The 17,660-nt window shown below is 44.0% G+C and overlaps 2 protein-coding genes across 3 annotated transcripts in view; one reads left to right on the top strand and one right to left on the bottom strand.

Annotated features, from left to right (window-relative positions):
• Positions 1–12,965, top strand: part of apc2 (APC regulator of WNT signaling pathway 2) — a 47,471-nt gene extending 34,506 nt beyond the window's left edge. For both annotated transcript variants that reach the window (XM_075486042.1, XM_075486041.1), the window contains exons 10-14: positions 915–1,013; positions 1,217–1,356; positions 2,419–2,613; positions 2,744–2,958; positions 4,106–12,965. In XM_075486042.1, coding sequence (XP_075342157.1) covers positions 915–1,013; positions 1,217–1,356; positions 2,419–2,613; positions 2,744–2,958; positions 4,106–9,644 — 6,188 coding nt within the window. In that variant the 3' untranslated portion in view covers positions 9,645–12,965. The remainder of the gene's footprint in view (positions 1–914; positions 1,014–1,216; positions 1,357–2,418; positions 2,614–2,743; positions 2,959–4,105) is intronic.
• A 1,068-nt stretch (positions 12,966–14,033) lies between these two features.
• Positions 14,034–16,624, bottom strand: c15h19orf25 (chromosome 15 C19orf25 homolog). Its single transcript, XM_075484484.1, has 3 exons — positions 16,452–16,624; positions 15,788–15,958; positions 14,034–14,759 (listed from the first exon to the last, which is right to left on the bottom strand). Exons 2-3 carry the CDS (start codon positions 15,927–15,929, stop codon positions 14,578–14,580), a joined length of 324 nt encoding a protein of 107 aa, XP_075340599.1. The 5' UTR covers positions 15,930–15,958; positions 16,452–16,624; the 3' UTR covers positions 14,034–14,577.
• Between the last annotated feature and the right edge of the window lie 1,036 nt (positions 16,625–17,660).

Here is a 17,660-nt window from a genome sequence, read left to right as displayed (position 1 = left end):
TGCAACACATGAACGATGTTCATGCGAACATGCAGAAACCATAAATTTGGCTTTCAAGGATACATATGATTGTCAGGTAGGGTGGATGCGAGGAAGGATGAATTCTTTCAAAAACAAAACTTGGTTTATTATTATAATCAGGGAAATCATGCAATTAATTAGATTAAAGATTTTAATCGTTGCCCAGCCCTAAATAAAACATTAAAGAAAGTGACGTTAGAGCATTATAAGCGTTCTTATTTCTTCAGTTAAGTAAATTATACAACTAATAAGGGATTTCACGTTAATAGCAAAAAAAAAGCAAGTTTCAACTTCCAACTTCTGAGGTCCAGAACTGAATTCAGGACTCATCTGAAGTTGAAGAAAGGTGGCTAACCTTGGAGAGTGGCAGAAAGTTCCCCTGCAAATCTGAAAGACACATTTTCAGATAATTGGAGCCATTAAAAAAAGACAAACCCACAAACTAAATGCCAAGTTGTTTGATTTCAGACACATTTAGATATATAGTTTCCCCTTTAAGGGGACCAACCCACAGATCAAAACTCCCAAAGATCTTCTTACATCCAACATACATGTCACACACGATAGATTTAGTTAAAAAACATTTCCAACATCACTGATTTTCTCCGTATAAATGACCAACAAGCAACTCTGAAATAGCTTCCAGCTCATATTGGAAATCCTAAATTTGTTTCCTCTTTACGTCCAACCACAGATGTTTTATTGGAACATGTTTTATTTGTGTTCAGCCTTTTTTGAACAGAGGAAATAAAAGGACCGGCGTGTTCCTTTTTAAACCGGTGGAACCAGAAAAAGGAGGATATGGACAAAACAGCAACTCTAAACTATTCTTCTTGTTCCATAAATGTAGCTGAAATCCCACCCCCCCTCTACTGTGCTGCTCTGTTGTGCAGATATTCCTGAACCTGTGGACCCTCAGATCTGTCAGGCTATGTGTGCCATCATGAAGCTTTCCTTCGAAGAGGAGTACCGGCGAGCGATGAACGAATTAGGTTTGTGAGACGCCACATCACCAGTTTACAGGTCGCGGTAATAATCCTTCTGCCCACGTCAGAGGATACACTGGTTTAATAGCCGTTGAACACATTTAACCGATGATATTGCAGAAGTTTGACTTATTTTTGGGACTTTTATTGGAGTGGAAAGTGTGTTGATGTGCACCTGTCTGAAAGCAGAGTTGGGTCTTTCCTTCCAGGCGGTCTGCAGGTGGTGGCGGATCTGATCCACCTGGACCAGGACATGTACGGCATGCAGAACGACCCGATCAACATGGCTCTGCGCCGCTACTCAGGCATGGCCATGACCAACCTCACCTTCGGAGACGTCGTCAACAAGGTACGGTGGAGGCGGCTGTTGGAGAGGCGTCCTTTTACTTCGGTCTAATGTGGGTGTAGTGGCCATTTGTCCATAAAAAAACAATTAAACTTAAACCAAACACAATCAAAAGGCCACTGATGCACCATGGGGGATGTGGTTTAACGCAGGCAAAAGAAGATGAATGTCCAAAATGAATTCTTGCATTTTTTTAATGATTTATTTCCAAACATTAAAACAAACAAAAGAACAAATAAAACCTGCTGCTCTCTCCTTTTCCCTGGTAAAAAACCATCGGCCCACCCAGGTGCATGCTGGTACTCCAGGTGCCCAGTGTGACCCAATTACCAAAAATATTCTAAACAAATAACTAACAAGGAATATTAGCAAAAAATCTAATCTAAATAAAACACTGAAATGAATCAAATAAAGTTACTCATAATTAGCAAATTAAATTTACAACTAGAACCAAAGAACAAAAACTAACTTTACAAACAGCTCCTACAGTGGGCTTTCTGTCTGGTTACATTACATTGCTGCTTGTCTGCTATACGAGCATCATGGCCTTCAGGTACAGTTCACTAGTGCCTCAAAAGGCTTCCAGAAATTGGCCCAAAAAGAAAAAGATCTTTCATTTTCCATTGCTTTTTTTCTCATAAAGGGACGAGACTTGAAAACTTGCTTGTTTAAATCAGGGAATGGACCACATATGGGGTCAATGTAGGATAAATAAATTGTTTATAATTGTACTTCATGCAAAGCTACTCAAACTGAGTCCTTTATAAAAAGGAAATTAATATTCAGTGGTTGATAAAATCATAAAATCTGTAGCAGCTTTTAGAAAACCTTGAAATAAACACTCAGCTTCATACGAGCTTCCTGTTAATTAAAAAAGACAAACACCATAGAGAACCCCCCCCCAAAAAAAACAGTCAAGTTTTCTGAAAACATGTCCGTTACAAAAATGAACAAATCTTAAAACTTTAGCATTTAGCATCTTTAGCATTTAACATCTCAGGCATGCTAACTGATTCAACATGCTAACTGGTTCACCATGCTAATGTGCCTCTCCACATCACGCAGGCCACCCTGTGCTCAAAGAAGAGCTGCCTCCAGGCTTTGGTGGCCCAGCTGGCCTCTGACAGTGAGGAGCTTCATCAGGTGGTTTCCAGCATCCTCAGGAACCTGTCCTGGAGGGCCGACATCACCAGCAAGAGAGTCCTGCGAGACATCGGCTGTGTATCTGCACTGATGACCTGCTCCCTGCAGGCCACCAAGGTACCAAAAACAAGCCGACCTGCAGAGAAAAGAGAGGCTTGGAAGCACCGAGAAAGAGGAAGGACACGTGGATACGCAGATTATCCAGGTTGTGTTTAACAAAGTGTGTTTTGTTTTGCTTGTTCTGCAGGAGTCGACCTTAAAGAGTCTTCTGAGCGCTCTGTGGAACCTGTCGGCTCACAGTATTGACAACAAGGTAGCGATCTGTTCGGTGGACAGTGCTCTGGGCTTCCTGGTCAGCACGCTGACATATCGCTGTCAGACTAACTCGCTCGCCATCATTGAGAGCGGTGGAGGGATCCTGCGAAATGTGTCCAGTCTCATTGCCACACGGGAGGACTACAGGTTGGTTTGTAATTCATTTGTGTATAAAAGTGAAGATGGTTTGTAACACACCAGTTGGGGCTTCGGCACAGATTTGATGAAATGAATGAGAAACGTTCACTTTAACGATAGGAAAAGGACCTTTAGTGATACAATGAAAGCATCAGCATTGTCAATTATAGCCAGGCACAACCTTTCTTTTCCCTGGTATGCAGACGATTTACAAATTTATCTACTATTGAAGCCAAATAGTAACAGTGCACAATGTTCTTTGTTTAAAGACATGCTATGCAACTTTTTCATGGTCATAAAATTGCTTGGCAATCATCAGATTGCTTGGCTGACCCGTTCCGATGAAAACGGTGACATTTCCACTCCATCTGGTGGCCCTAGTCCGAAACAGCGCTTGCAACTTTGCCTGTGGCGCCGCATGCTTTGTTTAGCTCTGGAAGTCTCGCGACACACGAGAGCCGAGAACTACTGCTTCACGGCAGGTCATAAAGGGCTCTGAGCCGAGACAAATATGCACATATGGTTTACAATTCATTCTTTGCTTTTATACTGCTTTGATAATTACTTTTACTACATACCTTTGAAGACATCACGAATCTCCGTCGTCTTCTCCAACTCTCTGCCAGTGTCTTGAAAAATAAACCGTAAATTGCCTCCGGTGGGTTTACGACAGTCTGGCTAGACTGTCGCCTATTTTCTACGGAGCTCCCCCTACAGCTTTGGGGTGTGTATTGCATGGTAAACAAACCCCGTATTACTGAGCCCTGCTTTAATTGTATTGCTGATATTAAGCAGTGGTTTGGCCCAAAATTTTCTTCATTTAAATGATGACAAAACTGAATGCATTGTGTTTGGGGACACTGTGACGGTTGACTTTGGCACCTCGTCTTCAAAGCACAGTTCAACCGTCAGAAATCTGGGAGTGACCTTTGACCTGAGGTTGGACAAACAAATTAACAATGTTGTCAGGACTAGTTTTTATTTGGGTGAGGGTGTAACACACCAGCTGGGGCTTCGGCACAGCTTTGATGAAATGAATGAGAAACGTTCACTTTAACGATTGGAAAAGGACCTTCAGTGATACAATGAAAGCATCACCTGACTGTTGGGATGCTATAAAGTATATACTCTGATTTCTTTCTTTCTTTCGTCACAGGCAAATCCTCAGGGACCACAACTGCCTGCAGACCCTCCTGCAGCACCTGCGCTCCCACAGCCTGACGATAGTGAGCAACGCTTGCGGCACTCTTTGGAATCTTTCAGCCAGAAGTCCAAAAGACCAGGAGCTGCTGTGGGACCTGGGGGCGGTCAGCATGCTGCGCAACCTTATCCACTCAAAGCACAAGATGATAGCCATGGGCAGCGCTGCAGCTTTAAGGAACCTCCTCACCAACCGACCCCTGAAATACAAGGACGCTGCAGTGGTGTCCCCTGGCTCCTGCATGCCCTCACTCTACATGAGGAAGCAGAAGGCTCTGGAGGCAGAGTTGGATGCCAAACATCTAGCAGAGACCTTTGACACACTTGAGAAACAGAGCCCCAAGCACCTCACCCTCCACAAGCCACTACGACACATCGAGAGTCTGGCAAAGGATTACGCTTCGGATTCCGGTTGCTTCGATGACGACGAGGCTCCCAACATCTCCAGCAGCCTCGATACCGGTAGCTTCTCCATGCTGTCGATGTTTCTCACCAACTCTAACTTCCTGCAGAATCAGCCTCGTAAAAGGGACAGCGAGCCTGAGCGGGATATAGACCCGCCTCACATGGCTGAGAAGAGACGCGCTGCTCCTGATGACGTGGTCTCTGCTGCTGCAGAGAAACTGGCTAAAAAGATTACCAACACAGTAGCTAAGATTGACAGGCTGGTGGAGGACATCACCATGCACACGTCCTCTGAGGACAGTTTGAGCCTGAGTTCTGAAGACCACCTGGCAGACTGGCCTTATGGGATGGACGAACACAACGAAGCCCGCGCAAACTCATGCTCCCCCTGCCATCTTTCTGACACCAGCAGCTTGGCCCAAAGAGAACGCCTCAGCAGAGCGCACGCCCTCTTACGCCTCAAAACGGCCCACACCAGCGTCTCCACGGACAGCCTGAACAGCGGCAGCACCAGTGATGGCTACTGTGGTAGCAAAGACCAGATGCGACCTGCTACGAGAGCTCTGACGATGCAACAGCAACGACCCAACCAGCTCGACCTCAAAATTGCTCATCAAGAATATCTCAATGTTGGGCCTGCTGTTCTAAACGAGACCAACCAGCAGGATATCCCAGAGAGAGATTCTGTGGACAATCAAGATGTGAAAAATGTGGAGCTCAGCAACATGGACCCAGAAAAGAACCAAGATCCACCTGTACAAACACCTAACAGTGCATGTACTAAAGTCTCATCTGATGTCAGCATGACGTCCATTAAACTGTCTCCTTCTTACCAGCCGGTGCCACTTATCCAGAGTGTGGCCAAGTTTGGGGTCGCAAAGACATCCATCAATGTCCAGGCGGCCCAAGCAATGAGGAGGCAAGCGTGGGTGCCTACTGTGATGACTGGGGGGAGTATTGCAAAATTTTCCCCAGTCACATCCAGCAGAAGTCCAACCATAGGGACAATGGAGACGATCCAGAAGTACTCGGTGGAAAACACTCCAATCTGCTTCTCCCGCTGCAGTTCACTGTCATCGCTCTCCTCCGGCGACGGAGCGCTGGAAGGACAGAGTGAGAATGAGCTGGAGAGCGACTCATCGTTAGAGATCATTGAAGTGGAGGACGGAGAGGTGGTGAAGACGGCGCAAGAGGATGAAACCTTAGAGGATCTGAGTGACAGCCAGCTGCTGATGACCGATTCGAAAACCTTCCCGAGCAAAGAGACGGATCCCATTGAGATCCCCTGTGCCGCTAAGAGGGAAAAGGTGTTCCTCAGGGGGGCTTCACCTGCCACACTGGAAGACAGATCTCCCTCCAGTTCATCTGAGAACTACATCCATGAAACTCCTCTGGTATTAAGCCGCTGCAGCTCAGTCAGTTCGCTGGGCAGTTTCGAGTCTCCCTCTATTGCCAGCTCAATTCAAAGCGATCCATGCAGTGAGATGATTGATGGAACGATAAGCCCAAGTGATCTTCCAGACAGCCCAGGACAAACGATGCCCCCGAGTCGGAGTAAAACTCCGTGCTGTGTTGAGCCGAGTGGACCAGAAACACAGACGGCAGGGATGGCAGGGCAGTGGGAAAACAGCCTGCGGAAATTCATGGAGATCACAGACTCCAAAGAGAGGTTCAACCTTCCTCCTGACCTCGACACCATGATCTACTTCACAGTGGAAAAGCCCACTGAGAACTTCTCTTGTGCTTCCAGCTTAAGTGCTCTGCCTCTTCACGAACACTACATCCAGAAAGAAGTTGAACTTAAGCTAACCCCCCTACTCCAGCAAAATGACAAGAATCTCCCTTTCCCCGATGAAGACGAACAAGGATTCGACAACGGGGAGAGATACAGCGAGGGCAACTCAGACGACGATATAGAAATCCTAAAGGAATGCATCAACTCGGCAATGCCCTCAAAGTTTAGAAAAGTAAGACCTACCCTGATGACCACTATCCCTTCTCATTTACTTAGCTCCCGAAAACCAATAAATCTACCAGTGTACATGATGCTTCCAAATGGAAAAACCCAAATGTGTCAAGGGAGAAGAATTGTCATCCCACAAAAAGATTTCAAGTTCGATGATTCGTCATTTACTGATTCTGCAGAGGGCACACCGGTCAACTTCTCCAGCACGACATCACTGAGCGATGAAACTCTTCAGTATCCTGTGAGGGACAGAGGGGCTAAAGACTGCACAGCCAATGGCCTGAATAAACAGGAGATGATCGACAACGAGGCCAAGAGGATAGAGGACTTGAGGATATTCTCGCACTTCCACAAACCCAACAGGACAAACTATTTGTCTGAGGCGCAAGTGAGTCGAATGACTAAACATGTGATTCCCACTCAGAGAGTGCTGATGCAGAGCAAAGAGGTAGCTGATAGAGTGGCTAGCCAAAAAAATCGTGATCAGTCTCCTAATCAGCAGAAGAGGCGACAAGGCCAAGGCCCTAATAGAAAACTAGAACTGCCAATCATAAAGCAAGACGTAGAAGGTAACCTCAACGCCAGGTCACAAAAAGCAATGTGTCGACAAATGACTCATTCATCGGAGGACAGCATCAGCTTATATGATGATGCAAATGAGGAAGTAATCAAACGAACGAGCAGGAAACAGATGAGGGAAGCGAGTAGAAATACACTCTCCCGAAGCATGACAAATATAGGCAGGATAGATAATCCCCAAGGAAAACCCAGAGGCTTTCACAGGATCAAACAAACTCTGATGAAGGATGAATCCCTGGCGTGTTACTCGCTCAGCTCCTCTCTCAGTTCGCTCAGTGACGCTGAGTTTGAGGATCATAAATCAAATGCCCAGCAAATATGGTACAAGAACAGACACAACAAAACGCTGAACATGGCGCAACAAGCGAAGCCTTTGACTATTCACTGCCAATACGAAGAGCAAAGCTCGCCCAGTTCTGTCAGCATGGACTCAGAGGACGACCTCCTGCAGAAATGCATAACGTCCGCGATGCCTCGGCAGAGAAGGAAGATGGCCGCCAGGAAGAAAAAAGCAGAAAATACTCAAAAACAAAAACAAAAGGTCTCAGATGGGTGGGACATAGATGAGGAAATGGATAGTGATGATACGGCATGGGATAAAGATTCTGACCTCAATAGCGTTGAATGGAGAGCCATACAGGAAGGTGCTAACTGTGTTGTAACTGGGCTGCAGGCATCGAAGTCTCAAGAGCCGTCCTCTGAAGAAACTGAGTCAGTCCTGTCTTTCATGTCAACGTCCAGCTTTACACCCAAAGAAAGGAAGTTTGCTAAAGAGAAAAACGCTAATAAACCTCTAGACTTTGCACAGCGCAAGCCAGTTCCAAACTTGCCCGTTGTTTTTAGAGGCAGGACCGTGATCTATACACCGAAAAAAGAGACGGCGCCATCACAAAGACCTCCTCCCAGAAAAATGCCAACCAAGACGGATGCTCCAAAGAACCCAAACCTTGCTCAGCACAGATCAAAGAGCCTTCACCGCCTTGGTCGTCCCCAGGACATAGAACTGTCTCTTCCAAAGAGGAGCTCTACTCCACCTCCAAGGATACCAAAGAGTTCCTCCTCCGGATCGTCGCAGAGCTCTACACCGTCCAGACAGTCGCAGAGGAAAATATCGTCCCCGACTCAGACAAATAGATCCATCCAGAAAAAGACGGCCTCGCCAGCGAGTAGCCCGCCAGCTAGTAGCCCCCCTGAGAGAAAAGGACGGTCTCCCGCAGTCAATCCAAATGAGAAATCTCCACCTCCTAAAACTCAAAAGTCACCTGTCCGAATCCCTTTCATGCAGAATGCAGTCAGGCAAGCCAGACCTCTGTCACCCTTGGTGACAAACCAAACAATCAGCAGGCAAAATAATCAAGCCAACGGAAAAAGGGTTCCACCGGGCAATCGATTTGACATGGTTAGAATGACCTCGGCCCACTCAAGTGGTGGTGAGTCTGATCGCAGTGGATTCCTCAGACAGCTGACTTTCATTAAAGAATCAAAGACGGGGCTGAGACGTGAGGGCTCGGCCCGGAACCCACCGGGATCACAGAATGGATCCCCTCGCAGAGCAGTTCCTGGAGCCTCGGCTGTCTTCCTTTGTTCATCACGCTGTCAAGAGCTAAAGGTTTCAGTGCAAGTTCCAAGAAAGGTGCAAGTAAAAGACTCTGGACGAGCACAGCAAGCCCAGAGGCCAACCCCTGGCCTTCAGAAGCAGACTGCAGCCCTGTCGAGAGCGACATCCAGTGAAAGGGATCTATCTGCAAGACGGCCGGCCAGGAGAACCAGCTCTGAAAGTCCCTGTAGGGTGGCCAAGCGGAATGGGTCTGGCAGGATGCCCGGAGTCAGGGAGCAGCAGGATAAGGACACCTTTAAACGCCATGCCTCATCCCCGAGCATAAACGTACTAAGTCGAGTGACCAGCCGCTCTTCTCTGCGCTCATCGTCATCCGATTCGAGTGGAAGAGCGAAAAGTGAAGATGAGACGAAAAAGAAAGGGCAGAGATCCACGTCTCGGCACAACGATGGAGTTACTTGGAGAAGGATCAGGGACGAAGACGTACCTCAAATCTTGAAAAGCACTCTGCCAGCCAATGCATTACCTCTGGTGCCTTCTCCTGACGAGGAAAAGCCAAAACCACCAGCTCTTCCAGGAAAACTGCCAACCATCCTGCTCGCGTCTCGCAAGACGAGCGACGCGACAGTCCAGACGGAAGACTTCGCAAACAACAAGACCAACTCAAGCACCTCTCCGACAGTCGAGACGGCTCCGGCGATGTCCGAGGAAGCAGCGAGACTGGCTCTCCTGAGAATGATTAGCGCCGGCTCTGGGAATAACCTCCAGGAGGCGGAGTCGGATGGCTCACCGAGGAGCCACTGCACCACAGGAACGTCAGACAGCCACGTGAGTGGAGTGGTCACGTTCCGCCAAGGATCCCCGAGCAAGTCTGCCCGAGTCCCTCCGTTTAATTACACCCCCAGCCCGATGTCCTGCTGCCTGCAAGACACGCAGAGCCAAACAGCAGCAGTCAGCGAGAAAGCTGGGGGGAAAAGCGAGTCGTAAGCGATTTTTGTGGATTTACTCCAAAATAAAACTCAGATGGACACATGGGTGCGCTGGTCCTGTACCTCGGGTATTCACCCTTTACCGACCCCATACACTCCTTTCCTGTTTTTTCTCTCTGAACAGCGCATCAGAGCTTCCATTCGCCCCTCATACGAAGTTGGATGTACACCTCCAGACAGGTCTGGCAAGAACGGACCGCCGGTAACTTTTAAGAGATGCCATTCAGAGAAAGATCTCATCTGAAAAGTGCATTTTTTTTGTACTTTCTTTTGTATTTGTAGAATAATAATTGCCTGGTAGAAATGTAGTGAAAACACGAAGCTAAAAGACAATGAACTCGATTTCACCACATGGCTCACCATCAGTTTCCTGGACACACGTATTATGCAAATGTTTGAGTAAACTACTCGACTGGATTTTTGCCCAAAAAGGTTCAAACTGTGGTGGATTGTAGACAGACTCTCACCAAATTCAACTTTTTTTTTTTTTTTACATGAAATACATCAAAGCTTTGAGCCCTTTGCTTCATCACTCAACCAAATACAATGTTACAAGCCCAGTAGGTCTGGGAAGTTAATATTAGCATCACGATTATGCCATCCTTCTTTCTTCAATGAATACTCCAGCTAAACACACGTGAAATTACTCTTTTATTCTCAAATTTCCAATATACGTATACACTGCATGTCTAAAAGGGACTAATGTCCCAACGTCTCTTGTCATGTGTAAAACAGATTGACAGGAGGGTAAAAATGCATTATTACAGTATCCGATCCAGTATTTTGGGGGTATAGAAATCCGTTTTAGGGACATAGCTACTGCCTTAATGTTTTAGAGTGAGAGCTGTGGATAAAATCTCACTGTATCCATAATTCAATGTTACAGTATTAGCATTCATTGATTTATCGGCACCTAATTGTGTGATCCAGTGCAAATCAACGAAAGGTTGCCATGAATTTCTTGATGTAAGCTTCTGCATTTTAATTTTTGCTAACACGATCTGTAGGATGATGATCCTGAGGTTTAGATCCTTACTTCCAGTCCATATTAATTTAAAGTGACGCTTTAACCCTGTTTCCTCCACAGAAAATACGACAGCTGACTCTGTCATGTTGAAAACTGTGAATAACTCGGGCTCCTTTCGCCCTCCACGGTCCTGTGTGTCAATCAGTTGTAAATACCATGCAGGTATGCAGAGGCTTCCCGGCGGGCGTTGCTTCCTGACTGCATGCTAATATATTTCCTGACTGTTTATGCACACCTGTGAACATCATGGGCACCGAATAATGACACCGATGTTATTCGGCCGTGAGATATTTTCCCAAAGCCTGACGCCATCCGTAATCTTGTGCCGCAAAGACCTGTAAATGCACCAACTGTCACCGTAGTTGAAAAACGCAACTACACGCCTCAGTTAATACAATGATGTTATATTTGTGTTTGCTACTAGATTCAGGTACCGTTTGCTATGAGTATATCAACGAGATCTTATCATTGGTGGCTGGGTGTCGCTGGGATGGACGTGTGTGTCCTCACAGGAGTTCTCTGGAAGTCTATAAAACGTGTTGATATCTGCTTAACTGTGTTTCTGTAAAACTAGCGATAGGTGGAGAAGAATATAAAGACAATGATTATTCTCTGTAGTTGTAAACCATCGTTCTTTCATATGCACCCGCAGAGCTGGATGGATTGAAACGTACATCGAGGGGGTCGTCAACTCACAAAAACCACCCCGCCGTAGCCCCAAAGCATGCATGGAATAAAGCCTTTTAGAGATCTGAAGGCGACTGAAATCTGTCTTTTAACTGTCAAACATTCAGGAGTTTATGGGAGCAAATTTAAAGGAAAAACAGTTTTTAATCACTGGATATTTCCATGCACAGTTGGGTTGATCTACAGTCATAGGCTTTTTCTGTTCACAGCATGTGCTTAGACCAGTTTGAGTCAGACTCAGTGGGGTCACATGGCACTGAAAGGATCGGATTATTGGCTAAATTACATCAGACTGAGTTATTAAGTGCATGTAGACACCTTAATCTGACTATAAATTGGATCGGATCGGATTCAGACCCCGAGATAACTGGGTTGAAAGTCGCTCTAAACCTGCTTGTAGACGCTGAAGCACGTCGTGAATCAGACTTTGCGTTCTGCGCATGCTCCAGATGTTTTCCCGGGGTCGTGACCCGGAAGTCAAAGGAGACGATATTCCTGTTGTTGTCGCCGTCAGAAAGAAACAAACAACGCGATGGAGAATGCTCCGTTGGGCATCGAGTTTGTGCAACAAGCAGCTCATCACAGACCAAATGTAGAGGGACGTAGCTTCATCTGGCTCTGCGTTCTCCATCTTTCTCCAATGCCTGAGTTTGTTGTTGTTGTTGGTGGTGAAGAGGTCAACAGGAAGTGGCTCTATTAGCAACAGCTGGAATGGGTACAGCGCCACCTATCATACCGGGGTATGACACGCTTTGTGCCTCTGATCCCATTCATTCACCGCCATATATCCAAGGAGAATTACCCTCGCTCAGCTCATTCTGATTGTAATTTAGCCAATTATCCGATCCTTTCAGAGCCATGTGACCCCACTGAGTGAACATATACCAGCAGGAGGAATTGGACTAATTTTCTTGGTGTGCTCGTCCAATTTAAAAAAAAAAAAAAAAATCCCTTTTTAGTTGGACTAACATCTTTTTTTCCTCAAGTCATGCTAACGTTCCACATCCGGTCCTGGAGGGCCGCTGTCCTGCAGGTTTTAGACGTTTCCCTGCTTTGACACACCTGATTCAGGTCCAGGCATCATTAGACAGGCTTGTCCAGAACTTAACAATCTTTAGAAGTGATCCATTCCATCTGAATCAGGTGTGTTGCAACAGGGCAACGTCTAAAACCTGCAGGATTAACGGCCCTCCAGGACCGACTTTGAACATCCCTGTTCTAGATGATTAATCATAATAGTAAGTATTAAATTGACCTATGACCTCTGAGGCAGGGTCATAGTGATTCAAACTATCTATAAGGAACAGCCACAGAGTTTGAGTAACTTCTGAACAATTGCGAGCCTTAAACTGTAGACTGACAGGTGGATTTAGAGTGTTTGACATTTAAAAGACAGATTGAGGGTGGAGAGTCGCTTCAACACTAAACACGATGTACAGCAGAAACAGAGTCCTGGGCTTTTTCTCCATCATTATCGGTGGCTTTGTTCGCGTCCGGCTGGAGAACAGTTTCTCGCCGTCATGGTGCCATGTGAAATAAGCAAAACAACAGACGTGTGTCATTATAAATGTCTTCTTCCAATAAAAAGTGACGTGTTTCCTTAAACTGAGGTGTTGGCTTTTTGTTTCACACAGACGCTGATGTGTTTTAACTAAGGCTGGGCAACGATTAAAATGTTTAATCTAATTAATCACATGATTTCCCTGATTAATCACGATTAATCGCATTTGTACGCAAAATCCAAAAATGAATCCAAAAGTAGCGTATAGCTTTTAGCATTTAGCTTTATTTTAAATGTGCTGCCATATGAATGAAAGTGCCATAACATTTGTTGTGCAAACACACTTTTAACATCAGCATCTTTCTGTAGTTTTAATGTAGAAGCCTCGCTCCACTGTCTGTTTCCTTGAATGACTTGCTGCTATCAGTTGTGTGTTTTGCCTTTAAGTGATATTTTAGACTGGAACTACTACGCTGAGAAGATAATTCAACTTGGCAGTGTTTACAGATGACTTTGGTTCTGTCGACTCCGCCGTCTGGAAGAACTTTAAAATGAAAATGGCAGAGTAAAAGTTCCGTACCCTTCTCCATGTTTGGTGGATCCGCCGATTACTTTCTTTTCCGGTTCCACAGCAGACAGCAACAGACTTTTACAAAATAAAAGCCTGTGAGCAACAGACTTTTACAATAATAACATAAATTAAAAAAAACTGCGTTAATGCGCGATAACATTTTTATTTTTTATCATTAAATAATTAACGAGTTAACTCGCCCAGCCCTACTTTTAACTGTTAACAGGTTGCAACAATATTCTAAATTAATGCTTTTAAATGTTCGTTCTGTCAGTTTTTATCATATGATATGGATATGGATCTACATACAGGGCTGGAAAAGTAAGTACATGCTATGAAAATTAATGTCTACTCAACATATTTGAACAAACTTTTGACTCTCTTGAAAAGATGACTTTTAATAATTTTGATGTGCTCAGCCAAACGATGCTTCAGAGACATGTTTTAGTCATTTTCACGAGTTAAAAACACAATCAGCAACAAGGAAAAGGTAAGTACAGCCCTATAATTATCACAAATTAAATAAATCAGATCACAAAAGGCAGATTATCTCATTCAAGTTCTGTTTCATTTCCAATAAATGGCTTGTGTTTCACACAGGTTGGAGAAATGGTCTTTATTTGGTGTCTCAGTGCAGAACAACGAGTGAATGTCGGTCTACAAAAAGCATCAGAAAAGTCTCATATGAGATGACTTGTGGTATTCATACCACTTGTATGAATAAAATAACATCAAATTAAAAACAAAAGAGAATTTACATGAAGAAAAATGCAGGTTTTGTTAAACTCAATGCTCCCTCACCTTCTTTTACTGGTATATACATCAGCTATGCAAACAGTCTGAATGCTCAGAGATGCCACACTAAGACTAAGTTGAGTCAAAGTCATCAGATTAAAGAATATAATCTAAACATCTGAGTCGAGCATCACTCGATTCAACAGTGTCATTTCTGTCGAAGTTCTTCCTTTAAATCATTAAAACATCCTGCAGCTTCACATTAAAAAAGCTTTTGAAGGCCCTCAGACTCACACATCTCTCAGCTGTGAGGTCAGAGGTCAAACAACACTGTGGCTCCACCAGCATCATGCTCAATTGCTCTTGATGGGAAAGAGAATAGTTCAGTTTGTGCCAGAAAAAGTGTCGGGTCATAGAAGTTGATCTTTGACCTCGGCCACTTCTTTGTCCAGCTGCTCTCCAGCCGCCTGCAGCTCTTCCCTCTGCTGCTGCAGACGGCCTTTAGCTTCCTCCAGCTGCTCGCTGAGCTCCAGGTACCGACGGCACTGCTGGAACCGCAGCTCCACCTCGCTGTCAGCAGCTGGGGACGGGTCTGAGGAAAGAACCAGTGAACTGGAAATCAGCAGCCGGCTCAACAACCAGTAAGCAACAGATACCTTGAACATAAAAATGAGACTCAGGTTCTGTAGTGAAATGTGTTTCTGAGTATTTGAGGGTAACGGTGTGGCATGACGTGAGGAACAGTAACCTTAAATAGCTATCCAAATAAACTGTATTTCATTCATAAAATTAACATAGACCCATATACCTTCAAGTAATTAATTGGGTTATGTGAAAAATGTAAAATAAAAAAATCTGTGCAGTCATCTACGTGATTTTGTTTACGTCACGTGACTCCGGTTGATTGACGGGTGAACGGACGGCGTTAATGGGGAAAGCAAAGGTAATAATGTGGAGTCATCATGGATCATCATCATGGTGAAAGACCAAAGAAGCCATCAGGTGCCCAGTTTAGACAGAGAAGAAGAAGAAGAGGAGAGAAGGGCAAAAGATAAAGGGATGCAGATTTCTATGAGGGACGTTAGTGGCGTAAGCTAAAGGCTATCTGTTAGCCTCTTGCTAATATGTTGCTATTAGCCACGATTGTATTTGATTTTTAGTTTTGCTGAACTAGAATTAGAATTGAGGCATCATGTCATGCAGCTAATTTCACCCAAAGGCAACCTGCTCTGGTTTGTGTTTGAAACACAACAAGTTAATGTTAATGCCAGCTGTAAACAGGGTGAAAACAGCTGCTACAGTCTGAGCTCTGATGTTATCATAACTAAAGAAATCTTTTTTTAATGCTCCATAGAGTAGCCTTTATTTATTAGGATGTTATTTAAGGATTTGTGATTGATATTTATATACTGTATTTAATTTCTTTATCGTGTTTTTTCTCAGTTCTTTATGTACCTTTTTGTATTTAAGATTATATATAATAAAGTAATACAAATAATATAATATGTTGTTGTGTTGGAGGGGGGGGGGATGGTTCGCCGCCCAGGGCGTAAATCTAGCCAGGACCGCCTGTGCAGCCGGTGATCATTTCATGGGTTCTGAGCACCTGTGTGGACTCACCTTGTCCAGTTTTCTCCAGGATACTGAAGACTGGGTCGTTGGGAGCAGCTCTGCTGATGTCCTCCAGGATCTGCTCCACTGTAGGGAGTTCAGGGCGGCTCGGAAGCACCACCCGTTTCTTACTTTTAGAGACAATATTCATTTTGCTGGAGACAGCTCCACCTCCTCCACCTGAAGCACAAATCAGGGCAAGTTTGAGTGGGAAACAGGCAAATTCACCGGCCAGGAATCCTTGTTCATTTATTCATTAATAAAAATTACAGTTATATGGCAGTGATTGTCCACAGTTGGTGGATATATATTAAAAAACATTTCTACAATTCGGCATATGTCAAATTAACAAATAAGTATGCATCCATACAAATTCAACTTGCATTACTAATGAAGCTGTCTTCCCTGTCAGCGTCAACATCTGGCTAAATCAGTCTGAACGAAAGAAAATCGTTGCAGCCCAATTAAATATTTCTGTGCCGAACTTTTTAAAAAGCCATAAAGATTGCTCTGAGGTATGTTTTGAAGCTAGTGACTGGTGTTCATTTAGCTAGCAACCGATTACAATCTCATTTTACGGACTGTTTGAACGAAGTTCGGCACTTTGTTTACAAAGATGTCACAACGATTAGCAGCTAATCATTAGCTGCTGCTCTTTTTCTTCGCATCTTACCCAACTTGAATCGTCTCGGTAAGGCTTCCGGTGGGTCTCAGCTGCAGTTCAATCTATCTGCTCCGACATAAACTGAAGTAACGGACAGAAAGTGTCCCGATCCTGGTGGATAAAGCGACCGCTGTCAGCAAACACGGCCAGACGCAACCGAACAATCGTACGTCAATGCGTCACATGCCACGTAAGTTCTTCTTCTTCTTCTTTCGTTTATTGGCAAATTACATCTTTTGGTTGTTGTATACCGCCACCTTCTGTACAGAAGTGTGTAGAGTATGGCGATTTTATCTGATCAGTCAAGAGGGTGCAAAATAAAGCTTGAGATAATAAGTAATAACAAAACAAAACCAACAAATAAACAATAATAAAATAAAATAAAAAACTAAAACATAAAATAAAATAAAATAAAACAAAATAATAAAAAATAAATAATAATAAAAAAATACATATATATATTAAATCATTTTCATTAATCCCATGTAAGTACGTACGCTATATGTTTTTAATCATGGGTTACAACCAGCGTGAGGGCGCATTATCGCCACCTACAGTGTTGGAGTGTCTTTGTCTTTGCATGCTCAATTTGAAACACATTTTAAACTCATTTCTACCACATTTCCCTGTTTTTTTCCTTTAATCTATCTTGTTCTTTAAGAACTTTTAAGATATGCACAGAGACAAGTGATGTTTACTTCACACTGAACCAGTGAAGCAGTGAAGTTTCAGTGCAATCTGTTGGTTTCCTTAGCTAGGAAATTGTTTTTGAATTGGCTTTATATGAACGAATTGGATTATTTTTTTAATAATTATAATTACAATTAATTGAATTCCAATTGGCTTGAATTGGACTTTATTATCTAAGTGCCTTGAGATGACATTTGTTGTATTTGGCGCTATATAAATAAAAATGAATTGAATTGAATTGAACCAAGTAGGTCTCCGTGGACAAATGCCAAGGAGGACATTGGAACTGACAGAAAGGTACAAAAACAAAACTAATGATGCACAACAGTCGTCTGTGATAATATTCTATAAACAGAAGAAACCATAGAGCTCTTTGGCCATTCAGTGTGATAAAACCAAGTGTAAGCTGGAGTTCAGCAGGACTTTAATCAGCACAAACAAGTTAAGAATGAAAGAAAAGGTGTACTGCTGCGACCAAAGCAATAAAAACTTTAATCTCAGATTTGTTAATTCATTTGATCCTTTATT

Source organism: Odontesthes bonariensis, chromosome 15 (assembly GCF_027942865.1).
Source record: "Odontesthes bonariensis isolate fOdoBon6 chromosome 15, fOdoBon6.hap1, whole genome shotgun sequence".
In the NCBI taxonomy this organism is placed as follows: Eukaryota; Metazoa; Chordata; class Actinopteri; order Atheriniformes; family Atherinopsidae; genus Odontesthes; species Odontesthes bonariensis.
This window is presented reverse-complemented; position numbering and strand designations above follow the sequence as displayed.

Coding starts and splice junctions, on each gene's coding strand:
- c15h19orf25 (XM_075484484.1), bottom strand. CDS start 15,929: ATGAATATTGTCTCTAAAAGTAAGAAACGGGTGGTGCTTCCGAGCCGC. Junction 14,760..15,787: donor CCTGGAGAAAACTGGACAAG/GTGAGTCCACAC, acceptor TTCTTTCCTCAG/ACCCGTCCCCAGCTGCTGAC.